The sequence below is a fragment of the Monodon monoceros genome, unplaced genomic scaffold (assembly GCF_005190385.1).
Source record: "Monodon monoceros isolate NGI ecotype Baffin Bay Population unplaced genomic scaffold, NGI_Narwhal_1 Super_Scaffold_22, whole genome shotgun sequence".
Lineage (NCBI taxonomy): Eukaryota > Metazoa > Chordata > Mammalia > Artiodactyla > Monodontidae > Monodon > Monodon monoceros.
The window spans coordinates 7034501-7055301 of record NW_021703779.1 but is presented as its reverse complement, the minus strand read 5'-3'; the positions used below and the strand labels follow the sequence as shown (position 1 = coordinate 7055301).

Sequence of the window (20801 nt, the reverse complement as noted above, 5' to 3'; positions counted from 1 at the left end):
CACTTTATTAGAGGGGGAACATCCACTGAAATCAGTTTCAGAGTATAAATTCTGGAATGCATTTTTATTTCCACGCTCCATATACCGAAGGTGCTAAAAACATGCAATTAAAATGAATTCATTATAGCTATTCCTAAAGAAATCTTCCCTTGAATGCCCCGCTAAAATGTATCTTTTTTTCCAAAAAAAATCATTAATTTCAAAGTTGCATCCACTCAAAGCCCAGACTTTTGTACAGTTCGTTCTGCCACATTTTAAACGTGTCTGCTTGGTGAGAAACTGGGAAAATCTTGGGCTGTTTTATGAGTAAAATTCTGTGTAGCTTAAAATTTCCTATCTGATCAGTCTAGTATGTGGATGTCCAGAAGTAAATAAAAGTCTATTTTTAACTGCTCCAGTATGAGACGGAAGGCCATAAGATAATGGTTTTCTATTCCTTATCTCTTCCTGCTGCTTCCTTGAACTCCAGCATGATCTAGCTCTGACGCCTCGTAAGTCACTGGGAGAATAAAAGCATTCAGTGGGGAGTCCAGAAATCCGTGCCCTGTCGATGTTTAAGGCCATACAAGCAATCAGGGATGAAGGAAACATGACTGCAATCAGGAGGATGCGATTCTAAAGACTAGAGGATTGCCTGCCGATGACACACAAGAATGAGCTGCTTAAAACGATCTGGCTTTGCCCGACACAACATCTAGCTCGTTTGGGGTCAATTTCCCAATGTTTACCATTCCGTTGGAAATGTGCGAGTACTGACTTGTGTGTCTGGCTCTCAAGGTGAATGTTTTAAAGCACCTTAAGGAAATGATGTCCATGTTGGATCTATTAAAAGATTCATAAATGAAGACAACCAGAATTAGAAAAATGTTGCTGGAAGTTACACATTTTCTCTCTGTGTCATAACTGTTGGCCGTGATTGAAGTAGCCATGTATGTGTGTGTGTGTGTGTGCGTGCGTGCGTGAGTGCATGTGTGTGTGTGTGTATGTATGTTTTGGTAGGCAAGTAATACAACGTGGGATAAAACTTGAAAAATTAAAGAAAAAGTCACCTATAATTCATACTATAAAATAGGAGATACTTTAATATTTTTAGTGTCATTCCTTCTTGGTGCTTTCCCTCCCTTTGGTCTGTTGTGTATAACTGTATCCCATATCTGCACAGTATACTGATGTCATAATTAAGGAACTCCCCCCTGCTCCATCAGGATCTGAGAGTTGCTTGGAATGGCATCCCTGTCCATGACAGGGTCAAAAGGGAATGTGGTACCCGGCCAAGGTGATGGTTTGCTGAATGAGCTCTTCATATCATGCCTCCCAGGTTAATGCATATCTTAAGCACAATTCTTAAATTATTGTTCCTTCGAGTAAATGCACGTGTCATTAACAATGTTCTTGTCTTTCTGGTCTTGCAGCTTTTCCTTTCATTCTTTGCTATGAGAATGCTGTGGTAGAAAACTCCATGAAAACACCTTTTGCCCATGTGTATGTTGACTTCATTAAGTTATATCATGACAAGTGAAATTCCTAAGGCCAACAGTCTGGGTATGTTCATTAATTCTTGATTCTATTGCTGGGTTGATTTTAGAGAGCTACTTTGCAGAAATGATGTAAAGCATTACCATATTCGTTTCTGATCTACTGATTTAAGGAATTAACACTCTTCCCCCATTAGTTTTAGCTGACATGTGTTTGACTACTACTAGAGTTGGTCCTGGCTATTTTGTAAATGGAGAATCATGATAATATCCGTTGAGAAATGGGAAAATACAGGTATTTTCTAAAACGGTATAGGAACCGTTATCACTAATGATCTAATTTACTCGCTGTTTCCTTTTTTAATAAAGGGTTAATACAAACATAAGCTTTTCATTCTACCTCTCCTCAGCCATTATGAAATAAAGAATCAAGAAATTCAGACTTCACAAGACTTAAAAATCATCGTCAATCATATCTTGCTAATGAAGCAATCAGGGCACAGAAAGAGTCAGCAACTTCTCCACAATAGTGTAGGAAGAGAGGAAAAAAATGGGATGCTGTCATATGGCACGATGATACTTCCCCCCCTTTTTTTTAACATGTTTAGGGTACTTTAAAGAAAGATAATATAAGACTCTTTAAAGAAAAATAATTCCTTTAAAGTTTCAGGTGCTTTTCATAAACATGGTTCAAATAGATGTGGTAAATCCTTAAACCAACCAATGACACAGAAGGGAACATAACACGACCTTGATGATTTAGACCGTTATTATGAATATTCACTTGTACTTGCCAAAGTGCCCCAGGGTTGCATTTTCTTGTTTTGTTTTTATTTTTGTTCTATTTTTGAAGGGAGAGTCAGGAAGTTATTAAGGTGCCTCCAGGCCCACTGCACCCAATTTCTGTTGATTTTTCTCTTAAAAATCTCTCATCTGATATTGCTGGGAACCTCCATCACCAATGGACCAGAGGGAATCAACCTGAATTAGTTTGCATCAAAGACGTGGCTTTATAACCATATGGCTACAAGCTTTGTTTATCACGAAATCTAAAAATCTGTAACCATCGTCCACATACTGATTCCCTTTCGTGTTTCTTCTCCCAAGATGAAAATTGTAGTTAATAAAATTTAAAGTTGTCCAAATAAACTCAGACAGGCAAAAGCACGGTGTAGGCATTTTCTAAAGAAGTCATTTTCCTCCAAATATTGTAAGCAAAGCTCTTTGCCATGAGTCTAAGTGAGAAAAATATATCGTTAGCATAGTTAATAATACTGTATTGCGTACTTAAAAGTGGCTAGGAGAGGAGATCTTAAAATTCTCATCAGAAGGAAAAAAGTTTGTAACTAAATGGTGACAGGTGTTAACTGGACGTCCTGTGGTGATTGTTTTGCACTGTATACCAATAGCGAATCGTTATGTTGTACACCTGAAGCTAATCTAATGGTGTATGTCAATCATACCTCAATTTAAAAAATCAGAAAGCAAGCTGAGTTAAGAGAAGGGGATGTGCATGCATGTCATTGGGGGGATTTTCTGTGGAGGTTTCAATAGAGACTATGGCCACCCTGCATGCGCCTTGGATAACAACTCAATACGGGTTCATTTCTGGGTCCCAGGGTTCCCTGCGCACTGTGGGGATGCTTTTATTACCTTCTGAATAGTGAGACAAGGTCAAGAGGCTGACACAAGAAGCACCCGCGCCGGAGCCGAAGATGGTCACTCTCTTGGGATCCCCACCGAAGGCCCCGACATTCTCCTCAATCCAACGTAATGCTTGGATCTGATCCAGGAGCCCGTAGTTGCCTTTGGCCGCCTGGTCGCCGGTACTTAAAAACCCTGCGAAAGAACACAGGATATTTGGGGTTGTCACCTACAAAATATACGTCAACATCGCTGCTATCTGGAAAGACATTCCACAGTTTACTTTGTTCATTCTTTACTTTTCCTTCCTGTAAATGAGAAGCAACAGCGTAGCACCTTTTCCATGGCAGAAAGGAGTATATTATGTAAATAAGAGTTACAATGGTTTTTGTTTCTTCTGACACTATAATAAAGTGTCTCATCTGGGGGTTCGTATGGGGTTAACATATAAGGCGAAATGAATCTAAAATATTTACAATACACGACAATATCAGAAACCTATACACTTTACTAGATTTAAGCTATCACTCCTGTGTACCTGTTGGTTTTCCTTGGGAAAACAAAAAAGACTCCTAAAAGAAGTTTTTCAGTAAGACTGTGTGCACCGTATATAAAATCAGTATAGGTTTGCTTTTCCCCATTGAATTCCTCATTAATATTTTCATTTAACTCCTTTTAATGCTTAAATTTCAAAGTAAATTATAGCCATCATGTCATGCCACACGTAAATACTTTAGGATGCATCTCTATTTTTCTATATAAGGAAGATATCACAGTTACATGCAGAAACTTATAATTCTTTAATCTCAGCCAAAAGCCAGTGCATATTCAAATCTCCCCAACTGGCCCCAGAATAGCATGGGCTGGTACATTTTATTTTAAAAAATAGGAGGATTCTGTAAATTAAGCAATTAGATTTCACTCAAGGCATCAGATTCTAAATTCTTCCTTTTTTAAAAGCTGCAAATAAGGCAATACGGGCATTTAATTGTGGCAAAGTGATCAGTTTTCGAGATCTATCTCATTCCCTGTTCCTCTCACACTGCAAAAAGATCTTGACCTGGAAACTCTGTTTTCCTCTGATGTTTGAAGGCATTTGTGTGGAAGAGACACTCTCCCACTCAGATTCAAAACTATGAATATTTTATAAAGCATCCTCCAAGCTTAAATACTTGCACAAACTTTAATCCAACTTTATGTCCAAATCTGTCTTGAATAAGCCTTCTGGGGGAAAAAAAGTCATAAAACGTTGGGTTGTTTTTTTTTTTTTTTTCCCCACTTCCCATTCTTACTCGCCCCTACACCAGATCCCCAATTATGATATTTTTCCTTTCTGCACCATTTCTTTATTCCAAGGGTCATGACGTTCACCCATTTCAACGAATGCTTATTCAATAACCATAGAAAGCAGCCGCAGTGTTTCTATGAAGACAGACTGATCCAAGCCCTAAAGTAACAGAAACGAGAACCAATGCCTTCGAACACATTCCTAAGCAAAGCTGACAGCAATCCAAGAGGCCCTCGGAGTACCAGCTTCTCAAAACCTAAAACAAAATCATAAAGGATGAGATCTTACACCTACTGAGGAGAATGAGGCTTCCCTTCCAGAGCCTGCCGGAGTACCTGTGGGAAATGGGGGATGGGAGCCAGGAGGGGATTAGAAATGGTCTGGTTCAAAAGAAAGCAGCCAGAAGGGTTATTGTTGCTGTTATGCTAAAATCACAATAATTGGGACTCACGATGGCCTAGCCCTACAGGTAGATGCAAGATGACAACTGCCAGGTTGTACATTTAGGGCACATCGCACAAACCCACTCCCCTCTTAGGTTCCTGGGGATGGATGTGAGATTAGCTAGGATGAGAGGGGGGGTTCAGATGTTTCCAGGTCCTCCTTGTTTAATTAGCAATTACTAATTAGTGTTTCATGCCCGTGAATGTTATGGGGCCTCCACATTCATCCCTTTTACGTTTTAACGTGCTTTCTCATAAAATGAATCACGCCCTGCTTGGGAGAAAAGCCTCTTTCACCCAACTTTATGGACGGAACGGGCTTATAATGGCAGCCTGGGTGCCGTGTAAGAACCATAAGACAAGCCTCTCTTCCCGCGTTCAGGAAAGAGGTGGTTCATTTCTAAAGGCTCCAGGAATTTTCTGGCAGAACTGTTCTGTTTTTAACTCATCCCTCCTCTGCCCACCTCCCTCCTACTCTCTGCTCTCACGGAATGACCTAGTCGCTTACTGTTCATGGGGAGGATTTGCAACAGATGGTAAATCGCGAGGCTTTATGAAATCAGAGCCCCTCCGTCCCCAGGAATACATGACTTGTAAAACCTCTCCAACGGTGGGCTCACTAATCTTCCGTACCCTGGCAAATCTGACTTCTCCTAAGAGCAGCCCCATGGAAAGCCTTGATCTTGGCAATTCTGCTCGCCTTTCAAAAGTCCTGAGGGAAACAGCTCTCCACGTGTCTCTGAACTTGAGCAAAGGAACGTGGGTTTTTTTGGAAGCTGGTATTTCCATAGCGTCTGCCGTGGAATCTTCATTTATTGCAACATCCAGGGATTGCTTTTTTTTTTTTGGTTCTTTTTTAAAATTGAAATGATAAGCAGGTCAGAGTCCCCACTGCAGGGACAGAATGAATGCAAGTCATTTTATGTTCCCTATGACAGCATATTCCTTTCCGATTCTGACCGTCAAAACACGGTGTTCGATATAACCCAGACAGAGGATGTGTGTGGGTTTCCTAGAGTGGGACTGTATGAACAACAACATGAGAGCAGCGTATCAACTGGGAAACAAACACACACATTACCAAACATCGAGCATTCGCAGAAGTCAGTTTCCCAGATGAGCAGATAACCTTCTTTGACTGGCTAACGCCAGTGATTTTAAACAAACAGCTCCTTTCATGGACAAACATTCTTGGACCCCAAATCCTCTCAGCATTTCAGCTGATGAAACATTGGTTTTTGAGATTTACTGTCTCTGAACTGAAGCTTGCAAAGCAGTAAGCTGTTACCACTCCCCACACACAACTGAACAATGAAAGAGACGCACAAAGGAGACCATTTGAATTCACACAGATTAATGACTAGATTGATGCTGAGTTTCATTCAAGGTAGTGGAAGGAACAAAATACACACACAAATACACGGGATATGCTGAGTGGCTGTGCGGTTATTTTAAAACTTGGTTCATGGAAAAGATGCTTAAAAACCCCAAATCCCATTTCCCACCTGCAGGTTGAATGAAATGAATATAACGTGCGCTGTATTTGGTCTTAATATTGCTCTAGAATAGAAAGTTTCAGGGTTTTAACACAGCTAATCATGATCTAAATGGTTCTCGTTCATTTGAATTGCAGGGGTTAGGAGAATGATTCCGGGCCACATGGTTTTCTGTCCACTTCAGGTCAACAGTAAGAAACCCAGAGGGGTCAGATGTGGCTGGATTTTGGTTCCTTTTAACATGACTTTAATGCCACAAAGGACTTTATCTCTTAGGAAATAATTCATTACGTAAGCACAGTAGGCATTTTTTTGATGGCCATTACACAGACAATAATTACTAAGTGAATATAGAAAAATATCTTTTATGTTTTCAGGGTGTGTATTCACCTGTAATTCGCAAAATTAATCTAGGGTCTCAACTATATTTCTAAAAGAATTCTATGTATGCGTGCATATATATGTATACATTTGCATAATGACCTATTTTGATTATTTGGTTTCTTTGCAGTAGCAGGAGCATTTGCAAAATACACCAAATCACTAGCCTTTATTGTATCAGAATCCCTCCCTCATATTTGTATATATATGTGTGCAGACATATATACACACACACACACACACACACACATATACACATATATATATACATACACACATATATATGTGTGTGTGTATTTGAGTGTGTGTGTGTATTTGAGAGAGAGTGTGTGTGTGTGTATTTGTACACACAATATTTAATTTAATGGAGTAAAAGCAAATGTTTAAATGAGATTGTTTCAATGAGAATAGACAGGATTTACTTTAGGTCACACAAATGAGCCCAAACAGAAATCTGTGTAATGAGAATTACAGCAGAGGTAGAAATGTGAAAAACAGGCCAATAAATGCACATCTATATTCTTGGATGTTTACAGGAAATTACTCCCTGGGTGTGTTTATTACAAGGTGAAAGGGAAGTTTTCTTACTGGAAAACCATTTATGACTTAACAGAAGGGCACAGATTCTAAAGGATAGGATGAAAGGGAAGGGGGGTATACATTCAAACTCTGCAGGCGTGATAGGCAAAGCTAATTGAAATTGTGTCTGTTTTTAGTTTTCATTCTACTTAAAAATGACACGAGTCATAACTGTTGCTGCTTCCATGGTATCTCATCATTAGCTCAGTATCACACAGAGCTATCTCCAATGTCAGTAGAATAAATCGAACACGCTTATGAAGGACCCATGATTTCTACAGCATAGGTTTCCAAACCTGGGGCCCATGATGTTATTAGTGGGATTCCCTGCACTGTTTTCATAAAGTATATTCTATCCCCACAGAATGATTTAGAATGAGGCTGCACAGGTGTCTTAAAGTACTTTAGTTGAAATTATATGGATTCATAAAACTAAAACCAGTTATATTCTGGAAACAAAATACAAAGTGATAAACAGTTTGTTTATTACACAACGCCAATAAAAAGGTGAAGAAATTGGTAAACGTGTTTCATGATGATGAAAATTTGGCAACAGCCCGTCTGGAACCAAACCCCCTTTGAGCCAACTTTAGATTCTTTTTGGTTCAAAACCTCATCCTTGGGGCTTCCCTGGTGGCGCAGTGGTTGAGAGTCCGCCTGCCGATGCAGGGGACACGGGTTCGTGCCCCGGTCCGGGAAGATCCCACATGCCGCGGAGCGGCTGGGCCCGTGAGCCATGGCCGCTGAGCCTGTGCGTCGGGAGCCTGTGCTCCGCAACGGGAGAGGCCACGGTGGTGAGAGGCCCGTGTACCACAAAAAAACAAAAAAAAAAAATAAAAAAATAACCTGATCCTTGATCATTTCTCCAGATTTGTTGATGACTCAAGCTCTACTGGCTCCCAGATCCTTTTGGTTTGATTTCTTGAATAACTCATATACCTCATCACTCCTAGGATTCTGCACCCGCAGCGTCCGAGATAAGAGCTCCAGTTCATTGCCTCAACCTTGCTGCTTCCAATGCATTTCTACAGTATCAATCTAATCATGGCGCTCCCCAACATGTACAAATTGACAAAACTCATGAAAATGGAAATCTGAACCCCTTTGACCCACCAGTTCTATTTCCATAAATGCTTTTTGTATAAAGCATCTCTATCTGGATGTACAGAAATAAGTCATGCAAGGATCTACAAATAGAAATAGTCATGTAAGAATCCAATCAATTCTTATTGATTATAATTTTGAAAATAAGGAGGACAGGAATCTCAACGTCCATGAATAGGAGATCTGTTGCATGAATTCTGTTGGCTGAATCCATATAACGGGAGGCTCTTTGTGTGTATAAAATGATACAGAGTATTTAAATTTGTAAACACAGAACCACATCCAAGTTCTCTTCACAGAAAACCGTGAGTTGCTGAATACTGTGTCTTATGATCCGATTTTTATGAACATCATCAAAAGGGTGTGTGAAATACAAACTCCGAAAGGAAATCAAGCAGTTCAGAGCATTTCTCTATAGGAAGGCAGCTACAGGTGATTTTCACACTTAATTTTAAATATCTGTGTGCTTCTTCTTCCAACTTGTAACTGCTTTTTTAGCAATCATACACACACACACACACACAGCAAGCTTGTTTTAAAGTCAAATGCATTAGTGGGATGTCCAGGGCCATTCCCTGCGGTCCCATCTCTACATCTCTGGACATGCTCTACACACGCCCTTTAGCCTACAAATCTACCACATTACACGTAACTGCCCCCTGGGATATGCCCAGCCTTTCTATCTCTCTTTGCCTTTGTACATTCCCTCTTCTCCATCTCTTCCTAGGATATTCTTTACAGGACTGCTGGCATCCTGAAAGCTGTCTTCCTCCTGTAGATGTGGCCTCACATCCAACCCCACTATTTGCCCATGGGGTACAGTGCCACCTGGAGACCAGCTCTGTCACCTCCCTGGTCCAACCCCTTAGGCAGGAATCACCTGCAGATACAGGCACTGCCATTTTATCTCTTTCCCTCCACCAATGCGGGTCCCTTTTCAACATTTTCCTAAGGGTCTCAATTCTCTCAAGTCAGTAAATTGCTTTAAGTGAGCTTCTATGATAGAACTGACCACTCTATAGGAAGGGTATCTGCCCGCAGGTCCGTAGCCCGGTTATTGCTTGTACTGCAATCAGTCAAGTCAGCCTTGGATTTGAGTCTACAGGAAAGCCTCGGGCATATTACGCAAGATTTCAGAGCCCTTTTCATTTTGTTTATGGTTTCCTTTACCGTGCAAAAACTTGTAAGTTTGATAACTTACAGAATGGGAGAAAATATTGGCAAATGATGTGACTGACAAGGAGCTTAATTTCCAAGGTAAACAAACAGCTCATACAACTCAACAACAACAAAAAACAAACAACCCAGTCAAAAAATGGGCAGCAGACCTAAACAGACATTTCTCCAAAGAAGACATACAGATGGCCAAGAAGCACATGAAAAGCTGCTCAACATCACTAATTATTAGAGGAATGCAAATCAAAACTACAGTGAGGTGTCACCTCACACCAGTCAGAATGGCCGTCATCAAAAAGTCTAAAACAATAAATGCTGGAGAGGGTGTGGAGAAAAGGGAACCCTCCTGCACTGCTGGCGGGAATGCAAATTGGTGCAGTCACTGTGGAGAACAGTATGGAGGTTCCTCAGGAAACTAAAGACAGAGCTACCATATGACCCAGCAATCCCACTCCTGGGCATATATCCAGACAAAACCATAATTCAAAAAGATACATGCACCCCTATATTCACTGCAGCACTATTTACAATAGCCAACAGATGGAAGCAACCTAAGTGTCCGTTGACAGATGAATGGATAAAGAAGATGAGGTACACATATACAATGGGATACTATACTCAGCCATAAAGAAGAAGGAAATGATGCCATTTGAAACATCATGGACGGACCTAGAGATGATCATACTAAGTGAAATAAGTCAGACAGAGAAAGACAAATGCCATAGGATATCACTTATATGTGGAATCTAAAATATGACACAAATGAATATATTTACAAAACAGAAACAGACTCACAGACACAGAGGACAGACTTGTGGTTGCCAAGGGGGAGGGGGTGGGGGAGGGATGGATTGGGAGTTTGGGGTTAGCAGATGCAAAGTATATATAGGATGGATAGGCAACAAGGTCCTACTGTAGAGCACAGGGAACTCTATTCTCTATCCTGTGATAAACCATCATGGAAAAGAAAATGAAAAAGAAGGTATATGTGTGTATAACTGAGTCATTTTGCTGTGCAGCAGAAATTAACACACTGTAAATCAACTATTCTTCAATAAAAAATATTGGAAAAAAATAAAAGATCTCAAAGCTTCATTCTTCTCAGCTGTGGAACGGAGAAGAGTAAGTATCCAGCACATAACATAGCTTGGGGAACGAACTGCACTGTGTCTGATGGACAGTGTGTGTTTAAAAACAGTCACCGACTAGGCTGATTTCCTTGATACGAGAAACACTGCTAATTATTTCTGTTTCACCTACATATAGCAAGTGAGGAGAGGCGTCTGTTGATAAATAAAATGGGTCCGTAGGGAACACGGATTACTGGTCTACTTAGACTTTGCCTTTAAGATGATGCAGATAATAAACCTCATGTGCTCTCAGACTGCAAATGTGGCTGGTGAATAATTGTGCATGAAGGTGAGAGATATTTCTTTACAGTCTGCTTATTAAGTTTTAATGAGGTGCTTAAAGTCTAAAGAGAAAGGCAATGCAAAAAATATATCGCAGGTTTATGCACCCTGGGAAAATTATGGAGATGCTTATTCAAACAACATTTATGATATACCACAATGACCCAAGTAATGTGCTAAAAGCTAAGGGAAAATGATACATTAGAGTGGCTTTCCATAGATATTTTAAAAACTTACACAAAATCTTCTTTTTCATTTGTGAGCTTCAATTTGTTCTTAATAAGAATATTTTAAAACCTATTAGGATTGAAAGTCATACTTTTTGCCAACACAATATATTTATGAGACATATATAAGATATATATTTAGTACCTATATGGTATTCAGGGCACTGTAAATTGCATTTAAGAAAAAGAAGATGACATACACCTCTATGTGACAAATGTGAAACATGATTTGGATAATTCCTCTTAAAGTGAACAAATTTAAAGTAGGCTCCTCTGTTCTATCCTAATTGCAAAACAAGCATGATGGTAGTGGGGTTTCCTAGTATTTACTGTTGGATATCGTCTGTGGGCAGACAAGAATTAATCTGATTTGTTCTCATTTATCCATAACATGATCACAACAACTGAATGTAATAAAAAACCACGCATTCTTTTTCATCTCTATCAAACGCCCGTGACGTCTACTAACTCACATAATGTTTCCTGGGTCCAGAAATATTCCCAAGCTTTCCAACGCTGGTTTTCTCTGGGAAACTTGGAACATGATTAAGAAGACTGTTTGTTGATGGTTTCCTTTGCTGGGCAAAAGTCTGATTAGGTCCCATTTGTTTACTTTTGTTTTTATTTCTATTGCCTTGGGAGAATGGATAAAGAAGATGTGGTATAGATATACAATGGAATACTACTCACCCATATAAAAGAATGAAATAATGCCACTTAAAGCAACATGGATGGACCTAGAGATGATCATACTGAGTGAAATAAGTCAAAGACAAATATCATATGATATCACTTATATGTGGAATGTAAAAAACGGATACAAAAGCATTTATTTACAAAACAGAAACAAACTCACAAACACACATAACAAACTTATAGTTACCAAAGGCGAAAGGGGGGGTGGAGATCAAATAGGGGTTTGGGATTAACACATACACACTATTATATATAAAATAGATAAACAACAGGTCCTACTGTATAGCACAGGGAACTCTACTCAATACCTTGTAATAACCTATAATGGAAAAGAATATGAAAAACATATATGTAACTGAATCACTTTGCTGTACACCTGAAACTAATACAACATTGTAGAAAAAAAAAAAGAAGACTGTTTTAATTAAGAAAACCACTGGGATGATCTTAGAGGATATAACACATTAGCAACAAGTGAATAGAATGACCTATAAAAGAGCTAAAATCCCAATAGAATGTTTAGTTTCAGTTCGGAAAGGTTATTGAAGAAAGAAGGTGATATTTTGCAGCAATGAGTGTGTATATACCGTCCATGTATCACACATGAAAACTGTCCCTTTAGTTGAATGCTTTGACCATGCTCTTTGCCTTGTTCTCAGTTACTATATATTATAACTCTCCTAATATCAGTGTTTGGGGGACATTTCTGCTATTTTGCTTTCCAAGGATGGCTGGTTCACATGCCCATGACTCTCAAACTCCTGTTGTCCTCGACCACAATGCATACTTGGGACGCCTCTTCTAAGCCCCATTAAAGTACCTTTTCTTCTTACAAGACCCCGAGCGGTAGCTAATTTTGAAACTGAATGCTTTCAAATTGGAAGAGGATTTCACCAAGTGCTCGAGATGAGATTTTGCAATTCTGTGTCCACGAAACAGGACAGACTTTTGATTTGTGAGCACTTACAAAATCCCATTGTCTCTCTTACTGTACGAATATTTATTGTTATAACTGCCATTGTCATTTTTGATAACTCTTTCCTAGGGGCACATGGAGATGCAGGGAAGGCTTTACTGAGAAATTTGGATGTTAGGAATTAAGCCTCCTCCCTGAAAGAAGTAACATAACAAAAAACACTAAATGGGTCACAGAACAACACCGATATGGGCAAATTCATCTCAAGAAGAAGATAACTCTCTGTTCTTACAGATTACATGTTAAACAACTCTAACTGTGCCACTTTTCTATTTAAGAACTTTTTACACCTCACAAACTTGTGCTTCAACAAAGCAGTTCTCCAGAGTCAAAAACATCAACTCTCTCACACACAGAAGGCACAAAGAGCCATCTCTGGTCCATTAAATTTTGACCATGACCCTTGGGTTCAACAAATGATCATTTACCTTGCAGTGGCCGAAAAGCAAAAGCAGAACCAGAACTGGAGTCGACGGTGGGAAAAGTACAGATTTTAAGATAATGAAAATGTAATAAAGATTAAATATTAACAAGCACATGGGGTTAACTGACAGTTCATTCAACAGAACTTCATGGGTGTCTGGAATATTCCAGGCACTGCTTGGCCTTATGGTGAAGAGAAAGCCACCATTTATGAAGGGGATAAAACTAGATCTTTGACCACCTGAAACTCATATTCTACTGTGTGTAGATAGACCATAAATAAAAACTAAATAATGTGTGTAGTATGAGTCTCCTATTGCTGCTCTAACAAATTACCACCAACCTAGTGGTTTAATACACACATATGTCTTTCTTTATTATCTTCTTTTTAAAATTTATTTTTCATTTTAAAATATGTTTTTTAATTAATTATTCTTTGGCCGCGCCATGTGGGATCTTAGTTCCCCGACCAGGGATCAAACCTGTACCCCCTGCAGTGGAAGCGTGCAGTCTTAACCGCTGGACCATCAGGGAACTCCCTACACACATATTTCTTATCTTACAGTTTTGGAGGCCAGAAGTCTAAAATGCTTCTGGAGGGATATTTTCTTGCTGAAGCTTAATGCAGAAAATGTTTCCTCTCCTTTCGTTTTTTCTAGGTTCAAGAGTGTTGGCAGTCACAATATAAGGGGCAGAGTCTCTGGTCAGGGAGGTCACTGCAGACTTTGGTATGTTATTTTTAATGTCACCTGTGAACGTGCCAGCCTTGGCAAGAAAAAAGGGCATGGAACCTTCCCTCACCACCTCCTCTTTTATCAGCAACCCTATAGCTGCTCTTCATGAAGAAGCAGGAAGAAAAGAGAAAAGTTCTCTCTACCCAGACACAAGAATCCTGGATCTGAGTATGTCTCTCTCTCTTTCCTTTTTGCTTCATCTGCCAGAAGTTGTGACCAATTTTATGCTCAACTCAAGTACCGGAAAGTCTCTGTTCCTTTTGTGTCTCTAGATGGAATCTGGACTCTTATTTTTGGGAAAAAAATGCATGGGGTACTATATTCTGATGTTGCCTCCTCAAACAGTCCTTAAATTGAGTGAAATCAAGTGAACATGCATACATATGCGTGTGTGTATCCCTATACATTTTGATGTTCTAATCATTTCTAAGCGTACAATTCAATGGGATTAATTACATTCACAATGATGTTCAACCATCACCACTGCCTTTTTGCAAAACTTTTCATCATGCCAAAGAGAAACTCTCTATGAGGCAGTAGGTTCCACTGAGTCACGTGTCCATAAGATGTGTTACCTACACATTGGGCTAAGTCTGCTTAAGTAGGTGTGATATCTGTATTAATGACCAATGCCACCCGCTACCACTCCCATCTGCAATGATGGAATGGATCTTTTTGTTCCCCTCAAATACATATGTTGAAATGTTAACCCCCAATGTGATGGTATTAGGTGGTAGGGTCTCTGGGAGGTGATGAGATCGTGAGGTTGGAGCCCCCATGAATGGGATTTACGCCCTTATAAAAGACACCCCAGAGAACTAGCCATGCGAGGATACGACTTCAAGAAGTCGGCAGTCTGCACCTGGAGAGAGGGTCCTCCCTCGCCCCCAGAACTCGACCACTCTGGAACCCACATTTTCCAGCCTCCAGAACTATGGGAAATACATGTCTCTTGTTTATAAGTCACCCAGTCTGTGGTATTTTATTATAGCAGCAAATCAGTCTGAGACACCACTACAGCCTGAAACCCAGCAGGACCTTGTGGGACCTGCCCAGGGACAGATCCCTCCCTGATATCCCCTGCCTCTTATTTGCAAAGCAGCGTTAGCCTCCGAGGCCTTCAAAGAGCAAATTTAATCAGAGAAGTGAGAAAATATAGAAACAAAGGAAAACAGTCACGCAAGACAAAACAATAATAATAGTTGAGCCATTAAACAAAGTCAAGGACCTTTGGTTTCTCCTCAAGGACTACAGATCATGTTCTGAGCCACGTCCTTTGAGCTGCTTTGTAGATACTGAAACCTCCACCAGGTGGAAGAAGTTACCTGCGTGCTGCCCACCAGCATGCAGACCCCAGACCAGCTGGAACCAGAGGGTTGATGATTGAGATTTCTGAAACATCACCCTGTCACCTCACTGTCAACCAATCAGAGAACTGTGCACAAGCTGATCGCATACTCTGCAACCCACACTTCTAATGCTGCCTTTAAAAAGCCTTCTCTCTTTACAATAGCCAGGACATGGAAGCAACCTAAATGTCCATCAACAGAGGAATGGATAAAGAAGATGTGGCACATATATACAATGGAATATTACTCAGCCATAAAAAGGAACGAAATAGTGTCATTTGCGGAGACGTGGATGGACCTAGAGACTGTTATACAGAGTGAAGTTAAGTCAGAAAGAGAAAAACAAATATCGTATAATATTGCTTATATGTGGAACCTAGAAAAATGGTACAAACTTATCTGCAAAGCAGAAATAGAGACACAGATGTAGGGAACAAACTTATGGATACTAAGGGGGGGGAAGGGGGGCAGGATGAATTCGGAGATTGGACTGATTATATATACACTACTATGTATAAAACAGATAACTAATGAGAACCTACTGTAGAGCACAGGGAGCTCTACTCAATGCTCTGTGGTGACCTAAATGGGAAGAGAATCTAAAAAGGAGGGGCTATATGTATATGTATAACTGATTCACTTTGCTATACAGTAGAAACTAACATAACATTGTAAAGCACCTATACTCCAATAAAAAATGATAAAAAGAAAGCCTTGTCTAAAATCCACCAGGGAGTTCAGGTCTTTTGACCATGAGATGCCCATCCTTGCTTGGCACCTGCAACAAACAACGTACTTTCCTTCACTGAAACCTGGTGTCAGTAAACTGGCTTTACTGCATGTCAGGCAAGTGGACTCAATTTTGGTTCCATAACACGCCCTTGCTGGCTAAGAGATCTGAACATCCATTTCTCCAATGAAGAGTCCTTCAAAACGTCCACCGTAGCATTCAACTTGTCCGACCCCTCCACATTATTTTGTTGTTACTGTGGACGTTGTTTTGTAATCCACATTTACGTAAGTAAAGCAACTGTGAAATGCCTTTACTTTAAGAGAGAAAACAGCAGATGATGGAAAACAGAATACTTTTCGTCTAATTATCCAAGACTGGTTTAAAAAGCAACTACTATTCCCCAACCTAGTGAGGTCTTGGGTCAGCCAAGATGCTTCTCTATCTACAGCAATTTGCTGAATGTGGAATCATGGCGGCTAATTTTCAAAAGCATGACATTGAAATGTGGCATAAAGTTCAGTTTCCAAGAAAGATCCCATTACATTTTTTTCCCATAGCTAAATTCTACACTCTTACACACTGAAATGCTTTCAAGGGAAGGAATAAAATGGAAAAAAAAATTTAATTGACCATCACATTTAAACAGAAACTTCAAATAACGCCTAACATCTTTACCCAAAACACCTTATAATTAACAAATTCATTTTATTTGTGTTTCTTTCAATTACCAATATTTCTGGCTTCTTGAGTCAGGTCTGTGGCTAAACCCTCATATTATTTTAAAAGCCTAGGGTAACACCAAACAGTTGATTAATAATGAGTTATTTTTATAAGAAAACTAGCTGATTCTCATCTAGATTTATTTTTAATCACCCTCCTTGCCCCGGCTCCATATTGTGTACCTGGTAAACTGGGTTAAAAGATTTTTCTTCTTTACCCTCCCTGCCTGCGTTAAACATCTAGAGATCTTTTAAGAAATGCTCATGCCTAATCCCCAGTGGTAGAGATTTTTTAAAATTAATTTTTATTGGAGTATAGTTGCTTTACAATGTTGTGTTAGTTTCTACTGTACAGCAAAATGAATCAGCTAAACGTATACCTATATCCCCTCTTTTTGGGTTTCCTTCCCATTTAGGTCACCACAGAGCACTGACTAGAGTTCCCTGTGCTCTACAGTAGGTTCTCATTAGTTACCCTATTTTATACATAGTATCAATAGTGTATATATGTCCATCCCAATCTCCCAATCCATCCCACCCCCCTCCTTGGTATCTATACATTTGTTCTCTGTGTCTGTATTTCTGTTTTGCAAATAAGATCACCTGTACCATTCTTCTAGATTCCACATATATGCGTTAATATACGATATCCGTTTTTCTCTTTCTGACTTACTTCACTCTGTATGACAGTCTCTAGGTCCATCCACGTCCCTACAAATGACCCAGCTTCGCTCCTTTTTACAGCTGAGTAATATTCCATTATGTATATGTACCACATCCTCTTAATCTATTCCTCTGCTGATGGACATTTAGGTTGGTTTCAGGTCCTGGCTACTGTAAATGCTGCTGCTATGTCTGACGTACTTCACTTAGCATGATCATCTCTAGGTCCACCCATGTTGCTGCAAATGGCATTACTTCATTCTTTTTTATGGCTGAATAGTATTCCACTGTATATATGTAGCACATCTTCTTTGTCCATTCATCTGCTGATGGACACTTAGGTTGCTTCCACGTCTAGCCAAGACCAATGGCCTTATTTTTAAATTATCTTAAGGGTTCTTGATGATGGCTGGTGACTAATGCCAACTTTTACTAAAAAAATATCTCCTAAGTTTTTCAAGTGATATTTTACAACCCCTTGGTGACGATCTTCTAGATCTGTGACTTCATTTGGGGTTTCACAAACTGGTGACTGCCTCTTGCCCTGATTTCCTCTGCATTCATTATCTGGAAATCCAGCCTCACTCATCGATTTCTGCAGCTACTCTGAAATTCAGGAGGTACAGGGAGAGTGGAGGGGGCAGCGTGCTTCTGTGTGGACATTTACTGGTGTTCAGAGAAAGTGGTTGTGCTCTGGCAATACAAACACGAGTTGTTTTGTTTGGAAGGCTATTTTTTTAGAGCAGTTTTATGTTCACAGCAAAATTGAGAGGAAGGTACAGAGATTGTTTCATATACCCTCTGCCCTTCCCCCAGCCTCCCCCTTTGTCAATATCCCCACTAAATGGTGCATTTGTTACAATCGATGAACCTCCGTGGACATGTCATTATCACCCAGATCCCATGGTTTACATTAGGGGTCAGTCTCTGTGTTGTACATTCTATGGGTGTGACAAATGTATAAAGACAGGGATCTGCCATTACGGTATCGTACAATGCAGTCTCACCGCCCTAAAAATCCTCTGTGCTCTGCCTGTTCACTGCTCCCTCCCCTCAACCCTTGTCCACTACGGTTCTTTTTACTGTCTCTATAGTTTTTCCTTTTCCAGAAGGGCACAGAATTACAATCCTACAATATGCATCCTTATCAGAACTGGCTCTTTCACGTTCGTCATAGGCATTTAAGATCCCTCCATGTCTTTCCATGGCTTGGTAGCTCATTTCTTTTTATTGCTGAGTGATAGTCCATTGTCCAGATGGACCAGTTTCTTTATCCATTCACCTACTGAAGAGCATTTTGTTTGCTTCCAAGTTTTGGCAATTATGAATCAATCTGCTAGAAACATTCCTCAGAAGGTTTTTGGATGGACATATCTTCATCTCCTTTGGGAGATGATTGCTAGACCTCTTATACCATTAGTTTTATAAGAAACCACAAAACGGTCTTCCAAAGTGGCTGCAGCATTATGCCTTCCAATCAGCAATGAGTCAAAGTTCCTGTTGATCCAAAATCTCGGAAGTAGAATAGACAAAATGCAAGAAACATTTAACAAGGACCTAGAAGAACTAAAGATGAAACAAACAACGATGAACAACACAATAAATGAAATTAAAAATACTCTAGATGGGATCAATAGCAGAATAACTGAGGCAGAAGAACGGATAAGTGACCTGGAAGATAAAATAGTGGAAATAACTACTGCACAGCAGAATAAAGAAAAAAGAATGAAAAGAACTGAGGACAGTCTCAGAGACCTCTGGGACAACATTAAACGCACCAACATTCGAATTACAGGGGTTCCAGAAGAAGAAGAGAAAAAGAAAGGGACTGGGAAAATATTTGAAGGGGTTATAGTTGAAAACTTCCCTAATATGGGAAAATAAATAGTTAATCAAGTCCAGGAAGCAGAGAGAGTCCCATACAGGATAAATCCAAGGAGAAACACGCCAAGACACATATTAATCAAATTGTCAAAAATTAAATACAAAGAAAACATATTCAAAGCAGCAAGGGAAAAACAACAAATACACACAAGGGAATCCCCATAACAATAACAGCTGATCTTTCAGCAAAAACTGTGCAAGCCAGAAGGGACTGGCAGGACATATTTAAAGTGATGAAGGAGAAAAACCTACAACCAAGATTACTCTACCCAGCAAGGATCTCATTCAGATTTGATGGAGAAATTAAAACCTTTACAGACAAGCAAAAGCTGAGAGAGTTCAGCACCACCAAACCAGCTTTACAACAAATGCTAAAGGAACTTCTCTAGGCAAGAAACACAGGAGAAAGAAAAGACCTAAAATAACAAACCCAAAACAATTAAGAAAATGGGAATAGGAACATACATATCGATAATTACCTTAAATGGAAATGGACTAAATGCTCCCACCAAAAGACACAGACTGCCTGAATGGATACAAAAACAAGACCCATATATATGCTGTCTACAAGAGACCCACTTCAGACCTAGAGACACATACAGACTGAAAGTAAGGGCATGGAAAAAGATATTCCATGCAAATGGAAACCAAAAGTAAGCTGGAGTAGCAATTCTCATATCAGACAAAATAGACTTTAAAATAAAGACTATTACAAGAGACAAAGAAGGACACTACATAATGATCAAGGGATCGATCCAAGAAGAAGATATAACAACTGTAAATATTTATGCACCCAACATAGGAGCACTTCAATACATAAGGCAAATACTAACAGCCATAGAAGGGGAAATCGACAGTAACACATTCATAGTAGGGGACTTTAACACCCCACTTTCACCAATGGACAGATCATCCAAAATGAAAATAAATAAGGAAACACAAGCTTTAAATGATACATTAAACAAGATGGACTTAATTGATATTTATAGGACATTACATCCAAATACAACAGAATACACATTTTTCTCAAGTGCTCATGGAACATTCTCCAGGATAGATCATATCTTGGGTCGCAAATCAAGCCTTGGTAAATTTAAGAAAATTGAAATTCTATCAAGTATCTTTTCCGACCACAACGCCATGAGACCAGATATCAATTACAGGAAAAGATCTGTAAAAATACAAACACATGGAGGCTCAACAATACACTACTTAATAACGAAGTGATCACGGAAGAAATCAAAGAGGAAATAAAAAAATACCTAGAAACAAATGACAATGGAGACACGACGACCCAACACCTATGGGATCCAGCAAAAGCAGTTCTAAGAGGGAAGTTTATAGCAATACAATCCTACCTTAAGAAACAGAAAACATCTCGAATAAACAACCTAACCTT

General features: G+C 39.5%; 1 protein-coding gene across 2 annotated transcripts in view; it reads right to left on the bottom strand.

Annotated features, from left to right (window-relative positions):
* The window catches only part of NLGN4X (neuroligin 4 X-linked), a 291389-nt gene that overhangs the window by 13811 nt on the left and 256777 nt on the right, over nt 1–20801 (bottom strand). For both annotated transcript variants that reach the window (XM_029241236.1, XM_029241237.1), the window contains one exon: nt 3129–3314. In XM_029241236.1, coding sequence (XP_029097069.1) covers nt 3129–3314 — 186 coding nt within the window. The remainder of the gene's footprint in view (nt 1–3128; nt 3315–20801) is intronic.